This window comes from Cygnus olor, chromosome 1 (assembly GCF_009769625.2).
Source record: "Cygnus olor isolate bCygOlo1 chromosome 1, bCygOlo1.pri.v2, whole genome shotgun sequence".
NCBI lineage: Eukaryota > Metazoa > Chordata > Aves > Anseriformes > Anatidae > Cygnus > Cygnus olor.
The window spans coordinates 47706493-47730768 of NC_049169.1; the positions used below are offsets into that span (position 1 = coordinate 47706493).

General features: G+C 39.6%; 1 protein-coding gene across 3 annotated transcripts in view; it reads left to right on the forward strand.

The window, feature by feature from the left end:
- The window catches only part of FGD6 (FYVE, RhoGEF and PH domain containing 6), a 72841-nt gene that overhangs the window by 13174 nt on the left and 35391 nt on the right, over positions 1-24276 (forward strand). For all 3 annotated transcript variants that reach the window (XM_040556978.1, XM_040556967.1, XM_040556989.1), the window contains exons 3-5: positions 13831-13972; positions 17468-17535; positions 17628-17658. In XM_040556978.1, coding sequence (XP_040412912.1) covers positions 13831-13972; positions 17468-17535; positions 17628-17658 — 241 coding nt within the window. The remainder of the gene's footprint in view (positions 1-13830; positions 13973-17467; positions 17536-17627; positions 17659-24276) is intronic.

Below are 24276 nucleotides of genomic sequence, written 5' to 3' on the forward strand. Positions count from 1 at the left end.
AGACAGACCAGCTGGGGCTGGAGGAGCAGGTGCAAGGGCTGGTTTTGGCTCTGCCTGGAGGGTGCCAGGGTCCTAGCCCAGCCAAAGCCAAGCAGGCAGCTTCTCTGGTTTTCCCATCCGTGGTTTTCCTAGCTCCTTTTGTAGCCTCTTTATCAATGCCATCTTCCCTTTTCTGCATAGCTCTTTAAGAAACTTATATCGTTCCCTGTGCCAAGTGGTATTATAAAACTGGTTAGAGAAACAGTGCCATGTTATTGTAATAATTACTGCTAGCATTTTCCCCAACCTGTCAGAACATGTGCTTACCTTTTTTTCATAGATCATGGTACATAAAACTTCTGTGAGGCACTGCTAATGGGTGTCAAAGCAGGTTTTCTTATGATAAAAGCCAGCATACAAATGAGATTTTTCTTCTGAGAAGTTCATAGACTGATTGCCTACACTTCTAGTCATAATAAAAGCATATATGCAGTATATTAATCCCGAACACAAGGTTTGCCGTTACTAGAAGAGTTCAGTAGCATCTCCCCAACGTTACATTTCTTTGTGGAGGAAGATGTAAAATCTCCGTAACGTATCCAGTGCTCCAGTGGCTACTGAGAAGCTTTCCCTGATCCTATCTGGTAAAACCAGTAGGCTTTAATGGAGAATGTTAATAGCTTCTGATTTGCTTAGCCTAAATTTGTATGTTTTATTAAATTCAGATAATTTTTATTTGCTTTGGCCTTCCCACAGGAATTTAAATCTAGAATGGCAGGCCTGGATAATTAATGGTGTGGGTACCAGTTGTCACTAACCACTTGATTTTTGAGTTACTTGATGTCAGCTTCCCTTCTGCTGATGTGGGGCTTGGCTTTAGAAGGAGGGGAGTGAGTGTCCTGGTGTGGGCTGTGAACCACAGAGTGGGGACAGAGCCTGACAGTGGGAGCCTGGTGGCTCTTCTTGATTATCAGCACATCAGCTGAATATGCTGAATAAAGACAGTAATGACAGAACCTTGATAGCAGATAATCCGTGTTTTGTTTCCACTGTAGAAAAAAAGTCTCTTAAACGGTCTCTAAGGATTGTTTATTTTGCCCTAGTCTACCTGTTTGACTACCAAATTAAAATGGATAATGAAAGTGCATGCATTGTTATGAGGAATCTGCAAACAAAGGGAGTGAAGAGTAGATGCTGTGGGATAAAAAAATGTACAGCTAAATGTAAAATAAGTTTTAAATATCACTAGCTACTTGCAGGTAACAACAAGGAAAACAGCTTTTTTTGAGGGTGTTACTTTTGAGAAACTAATAGTCCAGGCCTGAAATCTGAGGAGAAAAGTCAGTGCTGCTGGTACCAACACAGCAATTGCTTTTAATATTATCAGAAACCAGCAGATCGAAATGTTTCTATTTTGAAGTAACATGATTTTTAAAACCTACCGGTAAAAGAGAATTATTTATACATGTTATCCTTCTATTCTTAATAACTTTTTTTTTTGAAGAAGAAGATGACAAGATCTTCATTATAACCAAAAGTAAACTTGAGTGTACATATGTCTGGAGGAAAAGTAAAAATTATTTGGAACATATGTCATGCTGCAAAAAACAGTAACTTAAACTTCTCTGGATCTCATGGACTTCCTTTTTGCATTTTTTTTATTGTTTGAGGCAAGAGAATTGTTCTTCAGGTTCAGTGAGTCTGTCCCTCCACCCTTCAGGAATAGCATACTGTATTTACCGGCTACTTTTGTTGCTGTACCTTCAAGGTTTTGCAAGTGTACGTGATTACTAATTGATTTGGATGAAATTTATAGCTGTGTCATCGTCATTGTATTTCCTGCTAGGATTTTCCTTTTGAAAGGGCTGCAGGAGGTGTGCCATGTGACAACAATGCTTTGAGATCTTAATGTTGCTTTCATTATAGACTACTTCCTATTTTCCCCCATCTGTGCAGATTTAGTTTAGTCCATTGATTTTCCAGAAATGAACACCTCAGTGCAAAATGTAAGTTTAGTTATCAGGACTAAATTCTGATTCAGTGACTGAGTCCTCAAGAGGTCAATTGTGTCTTCATGAAAGCCTTCCTGGAACAGTGAATTTAGTACTGAAATATGTGTGATTAAGTGCTTGGCTTTGATAGGTATTCCTCTTTGATGTACTGAACTTCATTAGGGTTGAGGCATGCTTCTTACGAGCAGTGTTACACCAGATAAATGTGGTACTGTTTAGTCATTGGCTATGTTAGTGATTTTTTTTCTTTTTTTTGGGGTGAGGGATTTTTTTTTTGGGGGGGGGCGGGTGGGGTGCGGTGGGGTGGTGAGGACAACTTCAAGGTTCCTGTTCAGAAACTTTTTAAGAGAAATATTAAATTGACAAAATACTGCAGTGTCCAAATAACATTTTAAAACATTTTTCGAACACACTAAGATTTGAATGCTTGAAATACATTTTAGGTATTGAAGGCATTATGTTTATATTTCTGTGTTTAAAGAAAACTATGGTAACATTGGTAAAAATATCAGTGTTCAGACCCAAAGACTTTAGGAAGGATTTGGGTGTATCTAGATGCTGGGAACTTCTCCCTGTGGCTGTACTCCACTCTGGGAGCATCTTCTCTTTCCAGAGGGTCAGCTCAAATCACTGTCTATGGGCCTGGAAATACTTTATTTTGTATTGTTGAGTTAATTATTTTATCATGCTAGGGTAGTGCAATGAAACTGCATGAAAGACTTGCAGTGAATTTTTTGCTTAAGAAAACATATGGGGTATGTTGTCTTTTTCTTTCTTTTCTTGCAGGAATCTTTATGCAAGTCTTTGTCTTCGTGGCCTGATTTTCCAATAGCAGGAGGAATTTTCCCTAGTATTGGGGTGGTTTTCAGTCACATGGGTTTATAATTTAGTCTGCTATACAACCTGAAATAAATTCATATATTATAAGAAGAAGATACATACTCTAGGACAATAATTGAATCTTGTAACAGTCTGGGAGAAGTATACCAAGCTTTTATCTTTTTTCTTTTTAACCAGAAAAAAATAGGAACTTTTTTGCTTTATTTACTTGTTTATTTGTTTGTTTTGACACATGCTCATGCAAATGTGTTTGAAATGTGCTGGTTTCATTTGTTTTGACATTGGAAAAGATTCTGTGGTCCAGCGCTTTCTTGTCACCTCCAAGGGAGAGAAATTAATTGGAAAACTGCATATTTCCAAAACCAAGTCCATCATTCTCGTATACAATCCAGTTTTGAAAATGTTAGAAAAGTGTTATGAAATGAAAACAATTGTGAAGATCTCCAAAGTTGTCATGAAATAGGGTTTTTGTCTTCTGAGTGGCTTTGATTTATCCTTCATCTTCTTTCAAAGGGCTCTTGGTTGATAGAAAGAAATGGTGAAGCAAGTTGACCTAGATACGGTGCATGGCATTTTTTTTCCCGGAATTAGAAAAGCAGTTGTAAAAGATTTCTAATGTATCAAAGTTTTTAAGTGCTACTTAAAAATAGATGTGGTTGAAGTTCCTGACATTCTCATTTTGCAAAGTCCAGCTGGGGCTGGGTGTGTTTGCGTGTATGGGGGGAGAAAGCTGGTGGTGGCAGCTGAGACAAGGCTGGCCTGGTGGGGGACAATTGCTGGTTGCTGGGCGAATCCCTCTGCTGCTTCCAGAAAGGCTTTGCGTGGTTCCTTGTGTCACTGTTTTGTACGGTCTAGCAAGTTACGGCATGTTAAGCTCAGAGCACCCGCCATCCGTATGCGTTAAAAGAGCCATTTTGAGCGTAAATGCATTATCTGTTATTAAGTAAATGATAAACTGTGTTATCATTCATCTCCCACCAATGCAGTGCACGCTGCAGAAGGCAAAAATGTCATAGCTGTGCTGTTCCCATCGATCCCCGGTACAATACAAGGATGTCCTCGTCCTTCCTCCCGGTGACGTTGTGCCAGGCGAGGCAGCGCAGTGAGGTGTCAGGAGGAGGCTGGGGCCCCGCAGGGCACGCAGCCGCCTCCTTTGGCCTGCGCCCTCTCCCTATGGGTACATTTTCACAATCTCTAAGGGTTTCTTCTTTTGTTCCACGTTTGCTTTTTCCTGATTTCAGCATTCTTTCTACATATTTCCTGTTCCTCCAGAAGAGGGAAGCCAACTCGGCGTGTTTGTCACCTAATGCTGGCCTTGCTCCCCGCCTCCAGCTTGGGCCTCCCTGTCCCCACTTGCCGTTGACGCTACACGCTGCAGGTTCCTGATGCGTAACTTAAGAGAGTATCTCAGATGGGAATTGATGAAAGACCCATTTATGTGCTCAACAACAGCCTTTTCCTGTGGGTTATTTTCAGCATTGGCTCAGGAAATGTGTTTGTGAAGCTCCTTAGTACTCTGTTTTGTGTGGTGATATTTTAACTGCAGCAAGGACTAATTTAACTGTACATGTAAAACAGTAGGGGGTTTTGGCATAAAATAAGCGTTGGGAGAGAAAAGAGTCAAAATATTAACTTCAGTTTTTATTTAAATGCCAACAGTGATATTATTATGCATCATTTACCCCACATTCATATTTGTTCCAGTGAAAGTAGTTTAATGAGTAGACTTACAGAACTGTATGCAGCTACATTGTCTCAGTGCCCTAGACACTGAGGTTAAGGAGTTTAGGTTAAGGAATGCAGGTTTGTTTTTAGATACTAGAATCCAAGAAGTTTCTTTTAAAAACTTAAAGTTTACACAAGCTTAAATTTTCCTTGAGATGATTATCTTTGTGCTTATGTGAAACTGTTTCACCCAATCAAGCAGAAGTGGACAAAAAAAACCAACTCCTGTTTATGTGGGTAAACAAAAGGAATTTTATCAAAACCACCAATTCAATAACTACAACCTGAGCTTGGTGATTTCAACTGCACTGAATTCAGTTGATATATATCTATATTTCTACTGGTGTTCCTGGGGGTCGGATGTTCTGCATTGACTTTGAGATGAGCTGAAAAGTTCAGCAAAAGCATCTAAATCCCATTCTTCATCTAATTGATGCAAAATACCAGAGGAAGAGAGCACAAGTCCAGTCTTGAGAACTGCTCGATTACTGTTTGCAGTAAGCATGTGCTGCTTTCAACCAAGCTACTTCATCCACTGTTTTTCAGCAGACTGGCCAGGAAGCTCTGCCAGCTAACGTGCATGCAGACAGCCGTGTGTTTAAGAGTTAAGTCACTCTGTGTTTATTTTAGCTCTAAGTCACTAGCCTTTGAGTACTCTGATATTTAGCTTTCTTTCGTCATCTTCTAAGTATCTGACACGTAAAAATTGCAGTATGATGGGCTGTGAGTTATTTTTAAATTGAACAAGCAATGTTTTGAAGAAAACCATTACAGCCCTGATTTCAGGGATAAAGTCACCAAAAATTAATAAAAATAATGACCAGTCAGTACATAAGGTTTTAGGCCCTTCCATTTACTTTGGTTTTAGTGGATGAAAAGTAGTTATACACTGGAATTTCATGGTAGTCCTGGCAAGGTAAAGTCAATTTTGCTTGAAGTGGGTATTAATAGGAATTTTAGTTCTCACTTTGTTGAAGTTCCCCCTTTCCTAATTGCCAATGCATGGTTTGAGATTTTGTCATATAGTTTTCTAGAATTCTCTTCTGGTCTTGCTGTCCTTTCCCAGTAAACACTTCTCACTGGGGGGAGTGAAGAGTTAGAGTAGCAGGTCCTGATTGTAAATGAACCCTGTTCATTCATGGTCCTTCTCCGTATTGTTTGTTAGCACTTCCATGCCAGTTTTTCCAAAGGTTTTGGCCATGAGCATTCTGGATGTGCAGCTCTCCCTATGAAATAGGGCTGGAAACTAGCATTAATGATCAGGGAAGGCAAAAAGCTGTAAACTCTGCAAAGACTTTATACTTTTACCTACTTCTGAAGGTGTGAAATCCCTCACATTTTTGGGTGGCGATGAGAAGAACTGGTAGAGTCCTTCCCCTCTGCAAGTTTCAAGGCAAGGGTTTAAATCCACGCAATTTGCTGCTGTGTTTCACTTTCCAGTACTAATGCAGAAGGCCAGCCCATGGCATCAGCTTGGATTCTGGCTTGTTAAACCCACATGAAGTCCTCTGGTGTGCAGCAGGAGCTCTGGCAGAGGCAGGGCAATGGGGCCGCGTGCTCTGCTCTTCGTGCCTATGCCATGGCGCTGGGCAGCTGAATCGATGTGCTTGCTGTACACCACCTGCGGCGTGGCAGAGGTTGCTTCAGTAAACATATTGACGTGATAAATAAATCGGGTCAGAGAACAGTTTTCTCTGAGACTTTTAGAACTGAGACCTCCTTTTTTATTATTATTATTTATTTTTTTTAAATAAGGCTTTTCTGTGGTGAGTGTGGAAGCATCTGAAGCATGCATGTGTGTTTATGCTGAACTTTCCAGGGAGCGGGGGAATTGTCAACAAACGGTCCAGCAGAGCAGAAACTGAGAAAGGCTGCAGTGCCTGCGGGAGGCTGCCTGCGGCAGGAGCCGGTCTGGCAGCTGCTGACATTGGTGCTGGATGTGGCAGTGGCCTCCGAGCCACGCTTTTAAAGTTGTGCACTAATGTGCGTGCACAGTGAGCGGTAGAGAGCATAGCGTGCCTGAAGTAGGGTAGCTGAAGAATGGGTTGAATGGATTGGTTTTGTTTTAAAAAAAAAAAAAAGTACAGAACTGTAACTGTGAAACACATAACAAATGCCTTGCTTATTTTTACTTAAAATGAAAATCAAATTATTTTTTTCTTATTGTTGAGGAGAGCAATAATGACTGTCTTGACTTGAGGATAACAAACACAAAAATAAACGCTTCAGGCTGCAAATGCTGGGATTGCCTGGTTCCAGCAAGTCAGGTGCTGCAGTTTGCCACGTGTCCAACCAAGTGCAGAACTGCTGGTGTCACAAGCTGAATGCGGTGCCAGCTGTCAGCAGGGCCTCTGAGAGCCCCTAGCCCAGAAAATCCAGGTGTGAGCAGGGGCAAATCCAAAGGTAAAGACCAGGACAAAGAGGGCGGTGCCTTGCATAGAACGTTTTCCGTTTGAGTTGCTCAGCTGGAATCAGGTTGTTTCTGTTTGCTGGCTGTGCTAACTGAGGAGTGTTTATGTTGGTAATTCTATCCTTAAAGTTCCCTAACCAGCCTGGAGAGAATATCCCAGAGGAATTATAAGTGGTGCAAATAATCATAAATTCATTGGTCTAGTTTGCTTGATATTTGTTTTGCGGTACCTTTTTTTTTTTTTAAGTATGATATATGTCTGATTTTTTTTCCCTCAGCGATGTCAACTATGGAAGGACAGCTCACAAAAATAACTAATGGATCTTAGAGGCACGGTCTATTCAGTGGTCATAAAAATAAAATAAATAAAAGAGAGATCAAGATTAGCTGTCTGTCACATTCCCTAGCATCGGACCCATGAAAACTCCCAGTCTGTTGTCTTTTTTTTCTTGCTATTAGTCCCAGTAACACCAAGAGCTGATTGATATCATTGAGTTGTCCTTGTGGCAGAACTTTAAAGCCTTAAAAGCATAACTTTAAAGCTGCCTTGTAAAATGCTGTTTGAGAGGACATCTTGCCAAGTGGCTCTCACTGTAGAGAAGCACCGTTTTTGGCAGAGAAGGTGAAGACCCGGTAGCTTGTCTGCAATAAGGCACCCAATGCCCAGCGCTGGCAGCCAAGCTGGCACCGCCAGAGCTGCAGCAATACCCATGAATGTTTCTGACACTGCCCTCTGCACTGGAGAGGAAAGTTGTAGTCTCAGCTTGAGCTCTTCCAGCCGTGCATCTGTCATTAAACCCGAGATGTGACTGATGCTGTAGGAATAACTAAGATAAGTAAGCCAACTGGTCCATGCTGCGTTTCATCCTCATTTGCTGCTTGCTGGTCCGGTGTGTCTGAATGAGATATGGAAAGCAGGGAGATGTGAAGAGGACGATATGGGAGGGAAGTTCAGTAACAGCTAAAATGGTCAATAGTTGCTGGCATCAGAGAATCTGAAGTTTGAATAATGAGGTTATGATGGATTAGGGTCCAGAAAAAGAAATATAGGCTAATGTAGAAATATAGGCTTCAAGATGGTTGTGGAGCTGAGGTATTGAAACGAAATGTAATGTGTCCAAAAAGCACATTAATTGATGCCTTTATTAATCTTGAGATGATCACTAATGCCTTCATAGATTTCCTTAAGACTTCCACAGGAGCTCATTAGTGATCTTGGCTACTATTCATTATTATCTTTGTGTTTTGCCATGTATGCTTGCTTTCTACAGCTGATTTCCTTTTTTCAAAACAAAAAACAAAACACACCTGCAGCAAATAAATGTGAAAGACGTTGAAGTATATTAAATAAAATATCAAATTAAAACAAAAGGAAACTCACTAAACAAAATGCAGCAATTGTTAGTTAAGCAATAATTTCCCTTCTGCTTTGGCATTCCGAGAGCATCTTCTGCTGTCCTAAGTGCCCAGATCATATAATTGCTTCTTAAATTGTCAGAAGTGTACACCAAGGATCCAGTGAGGGGTCAGTCAGCGAGGCATGCTGCCATACCTACAGCTATTACAAGTATGAAGTGTTATGAAAAAATGTAACAGCCTTATCAGCTCTCTCCTCCACAGATCCACAGACAGTCAATATGCTTTTAGGTCATTAAAACAAACAAACAAACCACACAGCTGAACATTCCTTATTTGTTGAAATTGATTGTGTGGGCTGGAGGTATTTAAACTAGAAGTAGATAAAGAGCAATATGTGAGATGAAAACAACTGTGAAAGGCTTGTGAAATGGTGTATCAGTAGAAAAAGGATTTGAGATGAAATATCCTACTAGCTATGATACTAAGCTATCATATCATATCATATCATGATAGCTTATTTGCTCTCTTATGTTTTGATGTGTATTTTTTAGTTTAGTGTAAACTGAAGTTTGTGTAATTTTTGCCTGTATGTTGAAAGCTTCCTTAAAAATAAGATGAAACAACAACAAAGCAGGGAAAAAAAAAAAAAAGAAATACTGGGGGAAGAGACAGAAGTATAAATATGTGAGCCACTCCTGCAAAAAGCATGACAGATAACTTTATGCTTTTAGCAGAGTGTTGTGTGCTAAGTTTGTTCATTCAGCATTCCTACATATTTGTGATTATTTACTAGAAATAGAGAAACCTCTTAAAATAAAGAAAATCCTAAGAAAATGTATATAAAGGAGCAGTGTGGATGAATCTATATGAAGAAATAATTTGGAGCTGTGGAAACCTGCTTTTATAGTTATGGTGATTCTGCATATGAAGTTAATTCCAAGGTACTGTTAACATACTTAATGTTGGGGACATTGCATGGCAGAGAATCTCTCTGAATCATCTCAGTCGAGCTTAAAATAACAATTGCTTTCTAAATGATTTGGGAACCAAGACTGAAATGTTTATTGTGACTTCAGGCTATAGTGTCCAATGCAGTGTCTAAATCAACAATGCCTGAAAGCAAAGCCTCAGGCTTGTTTGGGCATTCTATAGTAATACACATAAACAGAACAGCCATCAAGCTCTTCCAGCTAGAAAAATAAATCCTATCCTGATCAGCATAAAAATGTGAATCTATGGTTCCAGTCTGGCAGTTTAACCAATTTGCTGAAAAAAAAAAATAATAAAAAATATGATGCTGGTGGTTTAGGTTTTGGAAGTTTTTTGCTTGTACAAGCCTCACTGAATACCTTAGTTTATAAAGCTGCAAACAGTGAAGCTGCCAAATGTATTTTTTTACATGAAAGAAATACGCGTGGAAATAAACATTTGCAGTTTTAAGTTACAGTATTTGAGGTAAGGTGTTTTGGTCATGTTTTGAATACAATAAGGATTTTTGTGGTGCTCAGGACAGGATTTATTTTTCTGTCGGGAATAGCTTGATGGCAGTTCTTTATGTTATGAAAGTTTTATCTTGTTTGTCTGACTAGGACTGGCATGTTTAGTTTCATTAGTGTTCTGCTATTGCATTAGGAACATCCAGCACGATGTAAATGCTTCACCCCATAAACTGCTTCATTCCAAAGCAGATTGACACCCCTTTAGTTCTGTGTGTCGAAAAAGCCCCGCATCTATATTTAGGTAGGTTGCTCACATGGTATGACAGGGTATTCTTACTCAGTGGGCAGTAGGGTGAGCTGGCAGTGATGGTGTTTCACATGACTGATAATGCAGAAGTTTCTCTCAGTAGCGCAGTGGGTAGGACAAGGAATCGTGATGAAGAGGGAACAAGATAGAGGGAGGTATTTGTGGTATATTGTGCGCTGTCAGAAGAGGTGCCAAAAAAAATAACCACTACTGCGTGCCTGTGGTATTTTGGAAAAGGAGAATTGATATGTGGGGAAAAAAAAAACTTCTGTTTATTTTAAGATTTACTATTATTTCCAAACTCATTTAGAGGCTACGAGGAATTTCACTTAGTCTAGAGATAATTATAAGTGAACTATATATACATTTGTGATATAGATGGACTAAGAGGGAAAAGTACAGAGAGAGTAATCAGTATATATAAAACCGCTTTCTGTTTTGTCAGAAAAGCCGTGGTGTTTATGACGAAAGGTTGAGGCAAAAGGTCCAAGGAGAGTCACGTGTTCTCCCGCATGTGGCTGATAAAGGCTGGTCAACACAGGGACACTGTCACAGCCTTCTCTGAAGAAGAGTACAAACCCACAGGTTTGCATCCCATCCCTGAACACGCGGCTTGTTTGATTCTGGAAATTGTGCAGGTGTGATGTGACTTTTGATCATTAGCCATCTACTCATCCATTGTGGATTTGTTTTACAAAAAAGGAAAAGAAAACCAAAGACAAACCCAGAACACCCAAAAGCTAAACGCATCAGGCGAAAGAACCTGAGGGATGCATTAGGCTGTGAGCTGAAGAAATACAGTATGAAGATGAATAGCAGTTGCTCTGAGGTGCTTTGGCTGTGGGGGCAGATGCTGTAAGAAAGATTTGGTGGATCAGTTTCCTTTATGGGAATAGCACGTATAGCATGGGAATGTGCGTACATACCATGAGTGCAAGAAAAGGAGCTCGTTCCTTAAACATCAATGTAATTCACAGGAATAAAAAAATATACTGAACAGCTCTAATCTGCAGATACTTACTAAACATCCTAAATCAATAGTAGTTAATTACTAAAAACTTCCATTTTTTCAACTCAATGTGTCTGGTAAATAAGCAGATTAATCTTGCATTTAGAAAATTCTTCACTCAACACAGGCCAACTAATTTGTTCCTCGTGCTTCAGTGATGACTGGGTTATGTTTGTGCAAGCAGAACACAGCCTCACCTAGAAATATGCTTGCTTCTGACTTCAAAAAGAGCAGGTTTTCTACAAGTTCATGTGTTGGCACTTGTCTGGAAGCATTTAGATGGAAAATGATAGCAAAATCTGAGAATCTTCCTGTATCATGTGCTTAGGCAAAAGATCTATGATTTCACAAGTGTGAAAGTAATATTTTTGTCATGCGAAGAGATCCTACTTAAAGTAAATTAAAGCACCAGTTAATACGAAGGATAGGAAAAAAGGCAAGAAAAAGTCCATTAACAAAGGTAAATATTAATGAATAGGAGACTAAAAAGTGAATTCTGATGTGGTTAGAGATAAAGCTCTTAATGCACTTTGCAATGGAAAAAGTCATTCCAGATCAGTATAGATTCAGTGCTTGATGTGAACGGTAAAACTGTAAATAATTGTATAGAAAAGAAAGAAATAGCAGTAATTGTTTCTTTAGATTCTCAACCTGCAAGCAAAGGGGTAGATCTACCCTGTGTAATGTCACAGATGAAATAAAGATGGCTGTCATCTATAAAATAAAAAGATAGGAGATGGCATCTGCTAAAATTAAACATTTTCAGGCCAACAGGTCGTTGGGCTGTGAATTAAATGGACTAGACGAGGAGTTTTCTGAATTGCTGAAGTTAACAAATAACTGTGGAAATATTAGAGCCCCACTAGTGCAGCTGCAGGAGGGAAAGCCTCTTTTTCTGCTTTCCTGAAACTCGTGGAGCCTCTTCGGGAGCCGTCCCTGGCATCCTCAGTGCTCATCTGTTCTGTGTGAGGTTGATCGTCTCCAAACTGAAATACCTGGGTGTTTCCATGCTCCCAGGGTGCCACAGCCTCATCTCAATCTCTCGTCTGGACCCAGTGATGAGCCTGCAAGCTCTTCTGCCCCGCTCCCCAATTCATCTGTGGGAGACAATAAGTGCTTGGGTGTTGCCCTTGTCCTTCCTGTGTTGCTTTAACAGAACCAAGCTATTTTGGTCTTTTCTACGTCTTATGGCTGACCAAGGTCTGCCCACAGGCCAGCTTATCTTGTCTTCATCTCTAAATATCTTTCCGTTTGCGATCAGCATTTGTTTGCTGTTTTGTTTTTTCAGTCTCTGCCTTAAGCACTGAATAATCAACACCTTGCCGTAGCTGCCAGAGCATCCTCACACAGTTGGTTTGGTATTCTTCATTTCAGCTATTCAAAAAAAGGTGACTGGCAGCTGCTTCCCATGGGATCCACACTGACATGTGTTCTTTCTGGTAGCTATCATGTTTGGAGGTGGTGGGTGTAAAGAATTGCTCTCCATCTCTGCTTGCTTGTGACTCAAGGTTAGGAAAAATAAAAGATAAGTCTTAACCATCCCCTGTGTAGGGAGGCACAGGGCATCTGTGGAAAGAAATATGTAGCTGTGAGAGATGTTAGCTGCACAAAATTAGGTGTTGGTCAGCACGGTAACATCTGTGCTGGCTACAACAGCTGTGGGGTAAGGGTTTCTGCGTTTGCTTTTGGTTGTGTAGAACAGCTAATCACTTTTGTCTCATATTACAATAAGCTTGTGGCATCCTGGCATCTTTCTGTAGGCCTTGAGCACAGATTTTGTGAATTTAGACACTGCTTAAGTGTAATATGAAATTATTAGATATTCTTAAGGATTAAAACTAGGAGCACAGGGATTTGCTATGTTTCTATATGACTTTATCAAAAGTTCAGGCTCTGCTTCCTCTAGGCATTTTGTTTTCTTCTTTAGCTTTCCCTAAACCACACCCCACCCCCATTTTATTTTCTAGAAATGCATTTCTTAGATCTGTTAAAGTTGTCAAAGCTAGTTAGAGAATTAAGGTCGTGTGCCTGTCTCATGCAATTTCTGTGCTGCAAATACAGCTGAAGCGAATGAAAAGAGACCTCTGTAATCTTTGTACAGCAGCAGAACACAGTTATATTTTCTGGCTGACAGCTACCTGGAAGGTGTCTGTCTCTGGGGGATAGGGGATTTAAATCAAAAGATTCTGCCTTCTTGTTTTTAAGAAGTATTGGGCAGAACAGCTATAATATTGCCATCCCTGATGCGGTTGTTTAGCTAGCTTCGATAGCATCGATAAATAGCCTTGTATATGCATCTAAAATTTCAGACAGAAAGCTCCAGTCTGAGCACTGCATCTGGAACAGGTCCTGTTGTTATGAGAAAGAGGGAAGCAAAAAGACCACGATGTTTCTTTATGCTTCTGGCACACAGTGCAAATGTTATGCTATATGTGCATGTAGCAATAAGGGAACAGAGTTATCATATTTGTTGTCAGGTAAACTCTGAAGGACAAGAATAACATAAATACTCCAAAGGTCACAAGGCTTTTGGCCGCTGTCAGTGAGCGTTGTACAAGTACCAGCTTAGATAAAGCATTGCAGAGTTGTGGGTCCGCTGTAGAAAATCCTACTGCCGTCATCATGTTCAGATTACACACTACTGTTCTTGATGCTTCTGATACCAAGCACACCAGTTACTGTGGGGTAAAACAGAAAACTCTTTACTTAAAGTATGGTATGTTTATCAACTGTATATATTTTAATTTTAGGTCCTTAGAAGAGCACCATGATCATCCTGGCATGGTAATGGGAGATCTTCAGTCAGACGAAGAAGATATCATGAACAGTTCTGATGAAGATGATGACACGAATTCTGATTCGAGCAAAGGGGAGCCTGATTCTCAAGATCAGGTATTTTTTACATCCTTATCTTTTGGAGCTATTCCTCCCTCCTGTGTGCGCTATTTAATGAGAACCTGTTGGGATATTTTCAAATAAAAGGCATTGAGTCAATGTAACTTTATCTATTCCATACCTTCATTCTTATTGTTTAGTACATTTTTTCCAAAACTTTGACTTGTGAACATTATACTAATATTAATAGAGCAAGTTTAAAAATATGCTGTTAGAAAGTGCTGCTTGGCACATTTGTTCTTAGTCTTTCACTGAGTTGTTGAGCTGCAGACTTCCCTATCGTGCTCGTTTAGTAGTTACATGCATAGATGTGTATTCAGAGATCTTCAGTTTTGAAACGGTCAGGCTTGAAAATAACTTGTTAATGAGGCTGTCTATTCCTCATGGATCCTAGAGTGCACAATGTGTCTCATGCCCATTTGATTTGTCAGCCTTGGTGAAACCCAAGGAAAGGGATCAGATGAAGGTTGCAAGGTCTGAGGCGCTGCTTCTGGAAAATCTCTTGGAAGCTGTAGTTTTGCCTGGATAGTCCTGTTTCAGGGGGTTGGCCATGCAGTGTAGGCTGTGTTCCAGTAACCACGTTGTCTATGCAAACGGCTTTCTTGCATTCACATGGTCTGCTAACTAACACGTAAGTGGTTGCTGCATAACACTGCTTGGCACACAGGGCATATATGGCCAAACCAATTTTTGATTCTTCCTTTTCAATGGACTGAAAAACAGGAGTCTCCACCTGCTTTTCAATATTTAGGTTCCTTAATTGACTCTTTTAGTGCTGAGGCCTGTCATTGTAAGGTTGCAGGACCACCTCTATGGCCCTTGGAGGGAGTGTGAGTCATGGTCAACTGTGTGAAGGTCAAGGTCTGCCTTTCTGCTAGCTTCTGCGAATGCCAGATAGGAACGATTTCCCCTTCTTTTAATCTTATTTCTTTCCTCTTCAAATGAGGAACAGGGGGACAGTGCTAACTATTTAAAATGAAAATCAGGGGTCCCATCCCTCTTCTCACAGAAAAAAGCCACTTGCATCTCGAAGAAGGATGTTTTTTTTTAAGTCTTGGGAGCCCTAACACCAGCATGCTCATAGAGTATTACCTCTCCTCAGTACCAGCTCTGGTGGCACTTACCTCCTTCCAAGTGGAGCTTTGTTTTCTTTGATGATAGACTTGGTTCCTTTCAAAAAAACAAGACAAAAAAAAACACCACCACCATGACCACCAACAAAAAAATACTGCAGAGAGACTTCTCAGTGCTGGAAGGGAAGATTAGATGGTGTTGTGTCAGGTCTGAATTTCACTTTACTAGATCTTCTGAGAGGAATAAATGTGGGGAGGGAAAAGCTTATGTCTGTGTTACTTAGCAGAATTGCATCTGTACAGAAGCTAGCTGACCTGTGTGCCCCTAAAAATGCCCTCAACCTTCTGTGACAGAAGTTTTGCAGGAAAAAAGTCCCTGTTAGGAGGCTTCTCAGACAGGTTTTATGGGACGTGTGCTCGCCACCAAGTAATTCAGAGCTTGTTTTGAAGCATCCACTCGTCAGCTTGCTCCAGCCGGCCTGTGGCACGTGCGGCCAGCAGCTGGGGATTAGCAGCGACCTGCTCTTGCTTAGAGCTTCCTCGCGGCTCCTGCAGCTGCGGAAGGGAATGAAGCAATCAATGCATTGGTCCTCAGCTGGTTTTGTTTTTGTTTTTATTTTTCCCTACCACAAGCATCTGGCTGTTTTGATGCTTTTTGTCCATTGGTGGAGTCACAAGGCTTCTTTCCAAGAGAGCATCTGAGAGGGAGCCCAGTCCATATCCTTCATGTCTCCAATTTAGACTCTTTTAGACCCGGAGGATCTTTTGGCTGAACAAATGCAAAGTGGCCTTTTCACTGCCATCTGGTATGTGGAAAGTCTTTCAAAGGGGGTTGAAAATGGACTGTGATGTTTCGTTTTGTAATTGTTTTGCATTAGCATCTTGTTCTCAAAATACTAATTTTCATCTGATTTGCAACTTTGAGATGCACCGTGATACCTTGCTTTGCATAATGGAAGCATTTGTGAGTTCAGTCTTGCAGTCAGTGTTATCAGCTGTGCTGTCTAAAAAGGCATCGAGGCCTGAGGATGGGTGTTAGAATCTTGCCTGCATCTGATTGACCCTCACTGGGCGGATCTAAGTACTTTTTGGAAGTTAGCTTAATTTTAGAAGTTAAATCCCAGCTCTGTGCATAGTTGTATATAAAATACATAATGTATTTTGAACGTGTGAAGTGCAACATTGAATTATTAAATTTAGAAAATAATTATTTTCTAAATTTAGTAATTTGGGACTGTCAATTGAATTAAAATTAAAATAATAATGATAATAATCTGAATTTATTGAATGTTACAATATAATTAAAACCAACCTATGAATCTCATCAATTCCACTGTTTGATTCCCAGCACTAGAGAATTGTTGATAGGTTGGGAGAAGAACTAAAACTGTAGATGAATTTTGCAGCATTAGTGCTCAAGATTCATATGTGCAATGGCACTGATACCTCATTTTCAAAATAAGCTGTTCAATGCCTATGCTTACTATATTAAATACAGTGTCCTCAGGGCTTCAATTGCATTTGTCTTCTTTATGATGTTTTATTCCTCTTCATCCATGCTTTTTCTTTGTAGCCCATTGAAATGGAAGCCTGAATATGTAATAGATGTAGTGACAGCTGGTAGCAGAGAGGCATATGGCAAACCATGAGAGCTGTTATGGAAAAAGGTGTATTTTAACTGAGGGGAATTATACACGGGAATTACTGAGCAGAAAAAAAATATTTGCATCCTGACACTACCCCCTTTTGCTTTGCTATATCTGTTCACTTCTATCTGGTGGTGAACAGTAGCCTTGACTTTTGGAAGCCATATGTGTGTACATAAAAAACCAACATCATCTAAACAGTGTCCCAGGTAGATTATGAAGCTCACACTTGGGTAGCTTCACAGTATGGTTGCTATGTATTCCAGCAAATCTTTTAGTAGATTTTCAGAAGCTGACTTTTCTGTTCTGTGTCATATTTTTCTCCTTCTATCTTTTTCAATAAAGTCTCTGTTTCTTTTAAGATATTTATGAAAGCCATTTGAGTTTACTGCAAATACTACTGATGCTGTAATAATCAGGAGATAATGAATAATATATGCGTATTATCCACACTTCACTACTTTCACTAACCAATAATAATCACTTCCTAACACTTCATCCATTATGGGCATGGGTGCTTCCTGTAATAATTAAATAGAAAGGCTGATAGTTATATAAAAAGCTACTGTTCGCTATTAGTGTTATTTCTAGCTAGAAGCTATATTGATTTTCACACAGATCCTGGAAAGCCAGGAGATTTCAAAGCAATATAAAACACTTCTATTAGAAATAATTAGTGAATAATTACATTGGATTTGAGGAACTACTAGCCTGAAATGATCTTTACAAGAGTTTTATCAGGTGCATAGTATAACATATAGTTTTATTTGCAGAGCAAGGCATCTGGAAAGAAGACAAAAGTTTACCATATTGCCAAGGAGATCATGAGCTCAGAGAAAGTGTAAGTGTCAATACTAAACTTAAAAGCTACTCAGTTTATATTAATTGGGCAATTGAAATATAACTATGTGCTTTTTCTTGCTTTTCTGATAGGTTTGTGGATGTGCTAAAGCTCTTGCACATTGTAAGTACAAAAAAAAAGCAAGTTTCTTCTTCTGTTTGTTTAATCTCTGTTAAAGTTCTATGTTTTGGTTTTATTGGAGTGAATGTGTTCTTTTTTTTCCTCTGCATTTTCTGTATATCCAAAATATAAAAGTTAATCTAATACAGCAGAAATTTAAAGTTCCAGATTTTTCATAAAGGATATTTTGGTGGTTCCTTATGGGGCTCCTTTATTAATGTATGCAATCTTCCAGCTGAGATGGGGGTACTGCTTGAATATTAAAAATGGACATATATCCATTTATGTTAATCAGCACCATATTTATAAACCAACTTGTACCATAGCAACCAAAATAAATCTTTGGTTAGAATAACTTTTAAAGTCGAGAGGAGAGGAAGGGATCAATTTACCACTAGAAATAGTAAATAAAAATACACATTTTTTAGGTAATCTAACTAATTAGCTCTTATGTTGCATCCCTCACATGGTGTTATAGTTTTTTAGACTGTGGCTTTTTGACAGATGCTTGCTTTCTGATAACAGCTGTGACTGCAGTACACACAACATGATGTCCACAGCAAGGGTTAAGCATTTAATCCTTGGTTATGCACACCAATCATGTGTTACACGTGCTGTGTAGAAGATGATAAAATAAGAAATTAGTTAGCTTTGCTTTCACTAGCTTAATTTAGTGGGATTTCTGTCAACTTCTAAGTGATATGTGTTTGTACCATTTTATCACTCTGTGAAGTGCAAACATAGTAATTTTCCCTTGGACAGTAGAAGTAGTTCCATTGCAAACAGATGCATTTGTCCGTGTTGCTCTCTTGAGAAGCGTGTTCTGTGAAACCGGAAACAAAGACTCTTATGTATGGATGTATACAATGCTGTAATATGGAAATCTTCAAGGAAACAAACTGCTGATTCCTCTTTTGCCCTCCATTTTAGTAATTGATTTTCTTACTTTGTTCAGGCTTGATTTTTAAATGCTAAATCAGGCAGTTGTGGCCAATATATAATTTATATTCAACATTGTTTCTAGTACAAAACTCAAGTATAAATACTCATTAAAGGATGAGAATCGTCCTAATGAGTATAAACAAGTTTTTAAGCTATATGACTTAAATTATCACACATTTCTGGCATCAGTTTGTCTTAAAGGTGTCTTCACTTTTCAGTGTGCCAGTCCTTGAAAATATATCTTGAGATAACATGTATGGTATTTACAGGATCAGGCTTCCTAGCAAGGTGGTTGATGCCCCACGCCTATCAGTGTGCAAAAGGCATCTGGATAATGCCATTGGAAACAAAGGCTGTCAGTGCAGAGGTCGCAGGCAAATAGGAAAAATAGGGGAAAGGGAAGAGAGTAGGGAGTTTAGGAAGTTTCTGTCATAAGCTCAAGGTTGTCCACACATTGTAAATGTGCAGTGTTGTAGGATGTGTTTTGCTTTGTTTTAATGGATAACTCACATAAAGCCATTATGTAAGTTTCTAGCTGACAGATGCAAACAGGTTACAAAAATTTTTGTTGGCTAGCAGTAACAATCAGCACATCTTCAACGTAGTCTAAGAGGGGATGCTAGGCTGTTACCAGCTTTGCCATTGTTCTGCAAAGGTGAACCTCGGTAAGCATCTTTGCCAGAGTGGGCACCAGTTTCAGGCAGTGTGTGAGTGCAGTCTTCATGGAACAAAATTGCTGTACCTGAGAAAGGTTATAGAAACTTTTTTTTTACAGTGTAGTAGGTCTAAGAGCTGTTGTTTGTTCATCACAGATGTTATTAAATCTGTTTATTTTGATCATATATTCTTTATGGATAAGATATAAATGTTGATAAAGCAACCTATCAGATTTCATATGCACTGAACCACACTGGTTTACTAGCTTCAGTGGCAGGATTACTAACTGCCAGTCAAGCAACCTGTGGCAGATTTATGAATTTAAAACCTAGACTGTCCCCGTACTGGGCTACTTCACCCATAGTAAAGACTTGGCTGATCAGATGAGTCACCATTACACCTTCTGAACTCTCTGTCAATGGTTTTCCAGAGTAAATACCTGAAATGTAGTGACTAATTCAATTAGTGAAGATTTGAAATTAATAGTACTCTGTCCAGTCTGTATTACCAAAGCCAGTTGTGCAGCAAGTGTGTTGATGTAAGAGAAATGTTTTAAGTTGCTACTAATGAAATGGAGCCCAAAGCAGTTGAGATGGTGGAAATGTGGTTGTAAACTGGTTACAAGCACCACTGAACTTTTTTTAGCGTTTTTTTCTTTTATATTAACACAGTCAAGTTAGGTGGTGCGATTCCTCAAAGATATCAGGGTGTCTGCCTCTTTGGACACTGTTGCACTGTGTAAGTACGTCTGACTGCTTCTGCTGAGACAGATTACAAAAGATGTCTAGAAAATTCTAAACACTTGGGGACATTTCCATAGCATGAAATAAGCCAGTCACAGTAGAGATAATGTACTTTAACTGGCTTTGGACAATGGTGCTCTCTCAAATGGGTTTGCTTGAGGCAAATCAAACATGAGATGCAATCTTGAATTCTCTGTATTTCTGTAGCTATTGTAAATCTGTTTTAGTGGACAAGATTCCAGTAAAATGCTCTTAGAAACTCCTGAAAACAAAGGGGCTTACATCAAACCAGTTCCGTGTATGCGTCTTTGTGAGATGGCCCATGTATGGTTTCTACAGGGTAAATGAGGGTAGAGAAGATGTGAGAAATGATATTTCTTCCCTAAGGGCACTTGGAGGGAATAAAAAAAAAAAAAAAGGGGGGGGGAGCAGGACCTGTGAACTAGATGTGAAATGTCAGGGAACAAGGTATGATCCTGGGCAGGAGTAAGGCAGGACTGGTGCCCTTTGTGGAGTCTTTGGACATGGTTTGCTTTGCACAAATGAGAGGGCCTCCTCAACAGCACCCTCTCACTGTAAGAGTAAGCTGGGTAAGCTGCCTGGCTTAGCTGCTCTCAGTTCTTTTATCCTTTTTTTTTTTTTTTTATCTCACCACTCTGTTTTTTCTCCCTTCCTTTCTGACTTTTTTTCCCCTTCTGCTGTGGTATGGACGATGAGGTTTCTGGTCCAGCAAAGGAACGTGCTTTTTTGGATGGTCCTTCTGCTTCGTGTGTGACTTTGTTCCAAACGAAAAAAAGAAAGCTTAGGCTTTTGCCTGAGCCTTAAGGTCTCCGCGTCTGACTTACACCCCAGCTCTGTCCTTATTAGGACTCTGAGAGCCAGTACAAAGTTGTCAGGAGGCACCTGCAACTTTTCTGCAGGCACAAGATCACCCTCTTATTGCAGAAGGCAGATCAGAGGTCAAACATTTTTTTTTTTTTTCTGTTGTGTGTCCTTCCACAGGCACTTATAAGACTGGGAAATTCTGGCTTAATGTTTCTATTTTCAGAGGACATTTGCAAAATTGTGTATTAAAAAAAAAAAAGGTAGGCCTTATGTATATTAAATTGTAGCCAAATATTATGACAAATAAATTATTCATTATAGATTTGGGAAAAGAAAATGTAATGTGCATACAGAGAAATAAAATAGCTGTGGGTTTTGGAGTAAAAGAAGTCCTGACCTCTGGTTCTGGCTTACTACTTACCAACTGTTTGGCTGTGAAAAATTCTCTCAACCTCCCAAGTCCTTTTTCTCCAATTGTAAATGTCAAAATTTGACCAATCTAAGGTAAAAATGTAGGTAAATGTTTAGTCTGTGACGTGCTTTAGAATTTCTGATTTGAGGCACTTGACTGTGAATCGCAGTTGTCATTATCTTAGTGAAAAGGCTAATGAAATAATTTTGGTTTGGAAGGAAGCATTGGTCTATGAGCCACTCTATTGCTTGAAATAACATTCCCAGAATATATCACAGTCAAATAATTATTGTAAAAATTAACTATATTATGTTATTAAACACTTGTAAATGGTTTTACTGCCTGAGAAAAAGGTGTGGAATTCCCTGTCAGTTTTCCAGAAGCGATTTCATGGGTTTGAAAAATGTCACAATCCACATTTATTCACGGTCTCTATTAACTATAAAGTTATAGTCAAGACTGCCGATTTGATTTTTGCTTTAAATAATGTATTTGTGAAATCTTCTTTAAGTGTACTCCTGGCAGCCTTGTTTACAGTTTGTCACGGGACGGCAGCCTGGCTGTTTCCTACAATGAGCAGCTCTCCTCTTCTCCTCCCCCCATAGGATGTGTGTGTGTGTTCCTTGAAAAGAGGCCAAGCGCAAACATATTTTTCTCCTTAAATTAAACTGATATTTGAGCTATCTGCAGGTGTATTTAGCTGGGAGTTGTACCTCAGCGGAAGGGATTATGGCTTATTTTTGCTTTGCTGATGGTATGTTCTAGGAGAACAGATCCAAGATGAATATTGGTTGAAACCTTAGGAGTGAAATATGTGGCTACATTTAGATAGTGTCTTCCAGTTAAATGTGTGAGGAGGTTTAACTTCACCCATTCCAACTTGTCTTCATTCAGCTCTTAGATACCTGAAGGTGCCGTTAATCCAGTCAGCAGCTGAGTGAGCGTTCGGTCTAGTCAGTACCTTCTGTGGTGCACACCTAAACTTCTTCCTTTGCTCCCTAAACTGGGGTGGGGGCAAGCCGCTCGGCTTTGCACCGGCAATCCTCCAGTGGAAAGAGAGGATTTGTGACTCAGGGCCTTTGCAGAGGGGAAGTGTGTGGGCTGAGCACGGATGATTCACGACGGGGTCAGAATTATTTCAGATATCATGGCCATTTGCTTGTTTAAGGAAACTGCATTAAAGGAGGGGTGGGGGCTGGGAAGGGAGAGCAGCAATGGTGGTAGCCGTCCTGAAATGTTGTTTAAAAACTGAACAACCCTGGCGGGACTGCGTACTAATAGAATAAATAGAATTCCCTAAGGTATTTAAGTTGGGAATGTTTAATCAGGCATTAATTCAGCAACTGTTTGTACTCTGAGAAGCCTTTAAAACTGCTTGAACCAGATTTTGATATGGACAAGTACCCAGCGAGATGCTGTCTTAGTCTAGAATAAACTGAGACTCTTTCTGGCACGGAAAGAATGTGCTTTCCAGAGGTGGTGATGAGGCCATCTTCAAGTCGCTGTGTAAAGGCAATTGTCTTTGCCTAAGCAGTAAAATGCGGTATCAGAAGATTACTGTTGGACCAGAATATAATGTAGAAACTGTAACCCAGCAGTTCAGAAAGCAGTTTTCAGAAAGTATACAATAGCCTCTCTTCTTCTGAAAGGAAAAATTATACTGCTAAGAAACTGAGATGATTCAGTAGAGCATAATTTCTTGGTTTGTGTCACACAGCATATGAAACATTTTGTCTAGAGTTGCAAATGGTGGTTTTCAGTGAAATAAACATATTAATTCCAAAGCATGGCAAGTTTGTTTATTTCTTTGTGAGTATTTGAAAGACTAATTATAAAACCTCTCTTTAAAATCCACTGTGATGGATTGCTAAATTGCTTCAAATACAGTATTTTGTAGGACAATTCAGGTGACCATTTCTGAACTGACTGAAGAAAGCAGTGCTTTTCAGCAGTGTTATATAGTACTGTATGCTAAACATCTTTGTGATATGACTCACTTTTTGCAGGTATTTATAGATATCAGAGCAATGTATATATTGTTTGCAACAGTAGTTCTGGTTTTATTCAGCAGTGAACAGATTTAGTTTCAGAAGGAATTAGGTGCTGGTGCATTGAATTGGTATTACTGTAATTTCTAATTTCTAAGTCACTGCCCTAATTTTGTGTGTGTGTATATATATATATATACATATATAAATATATAAAAGTTCCTTGTCTGAATAGCTTCTGCTCTTTGGAGTAAAATTTCACGTTTTACTTGTTAACATGCTTTGAATCACTAAACATGCTTTATGTTTAGTGATTCAAATAGACCCATTCTAGGTTCTAGTCCTTTTAGATAAGGAATTCCTTTCTCAGAAGGCCAGTACCTTCAAGTGCAAGCACTGTTAGCTGTAACCTTGCTCCATTTGTTTGGCTTTCCTTCCCCCAGTCCTCAGGCAAGGGCCCTCTGCCTTCACCTCCTAGTTTTATCTCAAGATGAACTTGGCATGACAGTTACTTCACATGCACTGCTGGGTTATAAATAAAGCTTAATATGATTACGGTGACAAATACGTTGCACTGCCTCTGTAGTGAAGACTTGATAATTCCAAAAAAGAAAGGGAAAAAAAAAAGCGCTGTAGTTTATCGCCTTTGTTGTTCAGCAGTCTGTTTTGCATCATTTGAAAGCTTCACGTTATCTTTCTTCCCTCTGTTTCCTCTCTGCAGGGCTTCCTCCCTTTGCTCGGTTGTGGCAGGGGACGCAGGGGGCGATGAAATAAAGTTTGGGTTGGCTGCGTTTGTGGCCACTCTTTCATAGCATGATCCAAAGCCCAGTGAGGCCGATGGACTTTGGATCAAGCCAATAGAGAAACCAACCCCCCCTGCATTTGGAAAACATCCTGCAGGCTCTTTGAATGCTATATCTAGAAGTTAAATAAATGCTCTTAACTACAAGTGACATTCCTGTCTTATCTCCTGGTCCTTAAACCTGGCTCCCTGCTCTCCTTTTATTGTGTGGTCAGGGAAAAGCTGGGTTTGTTGATTACATTACAGACAGCA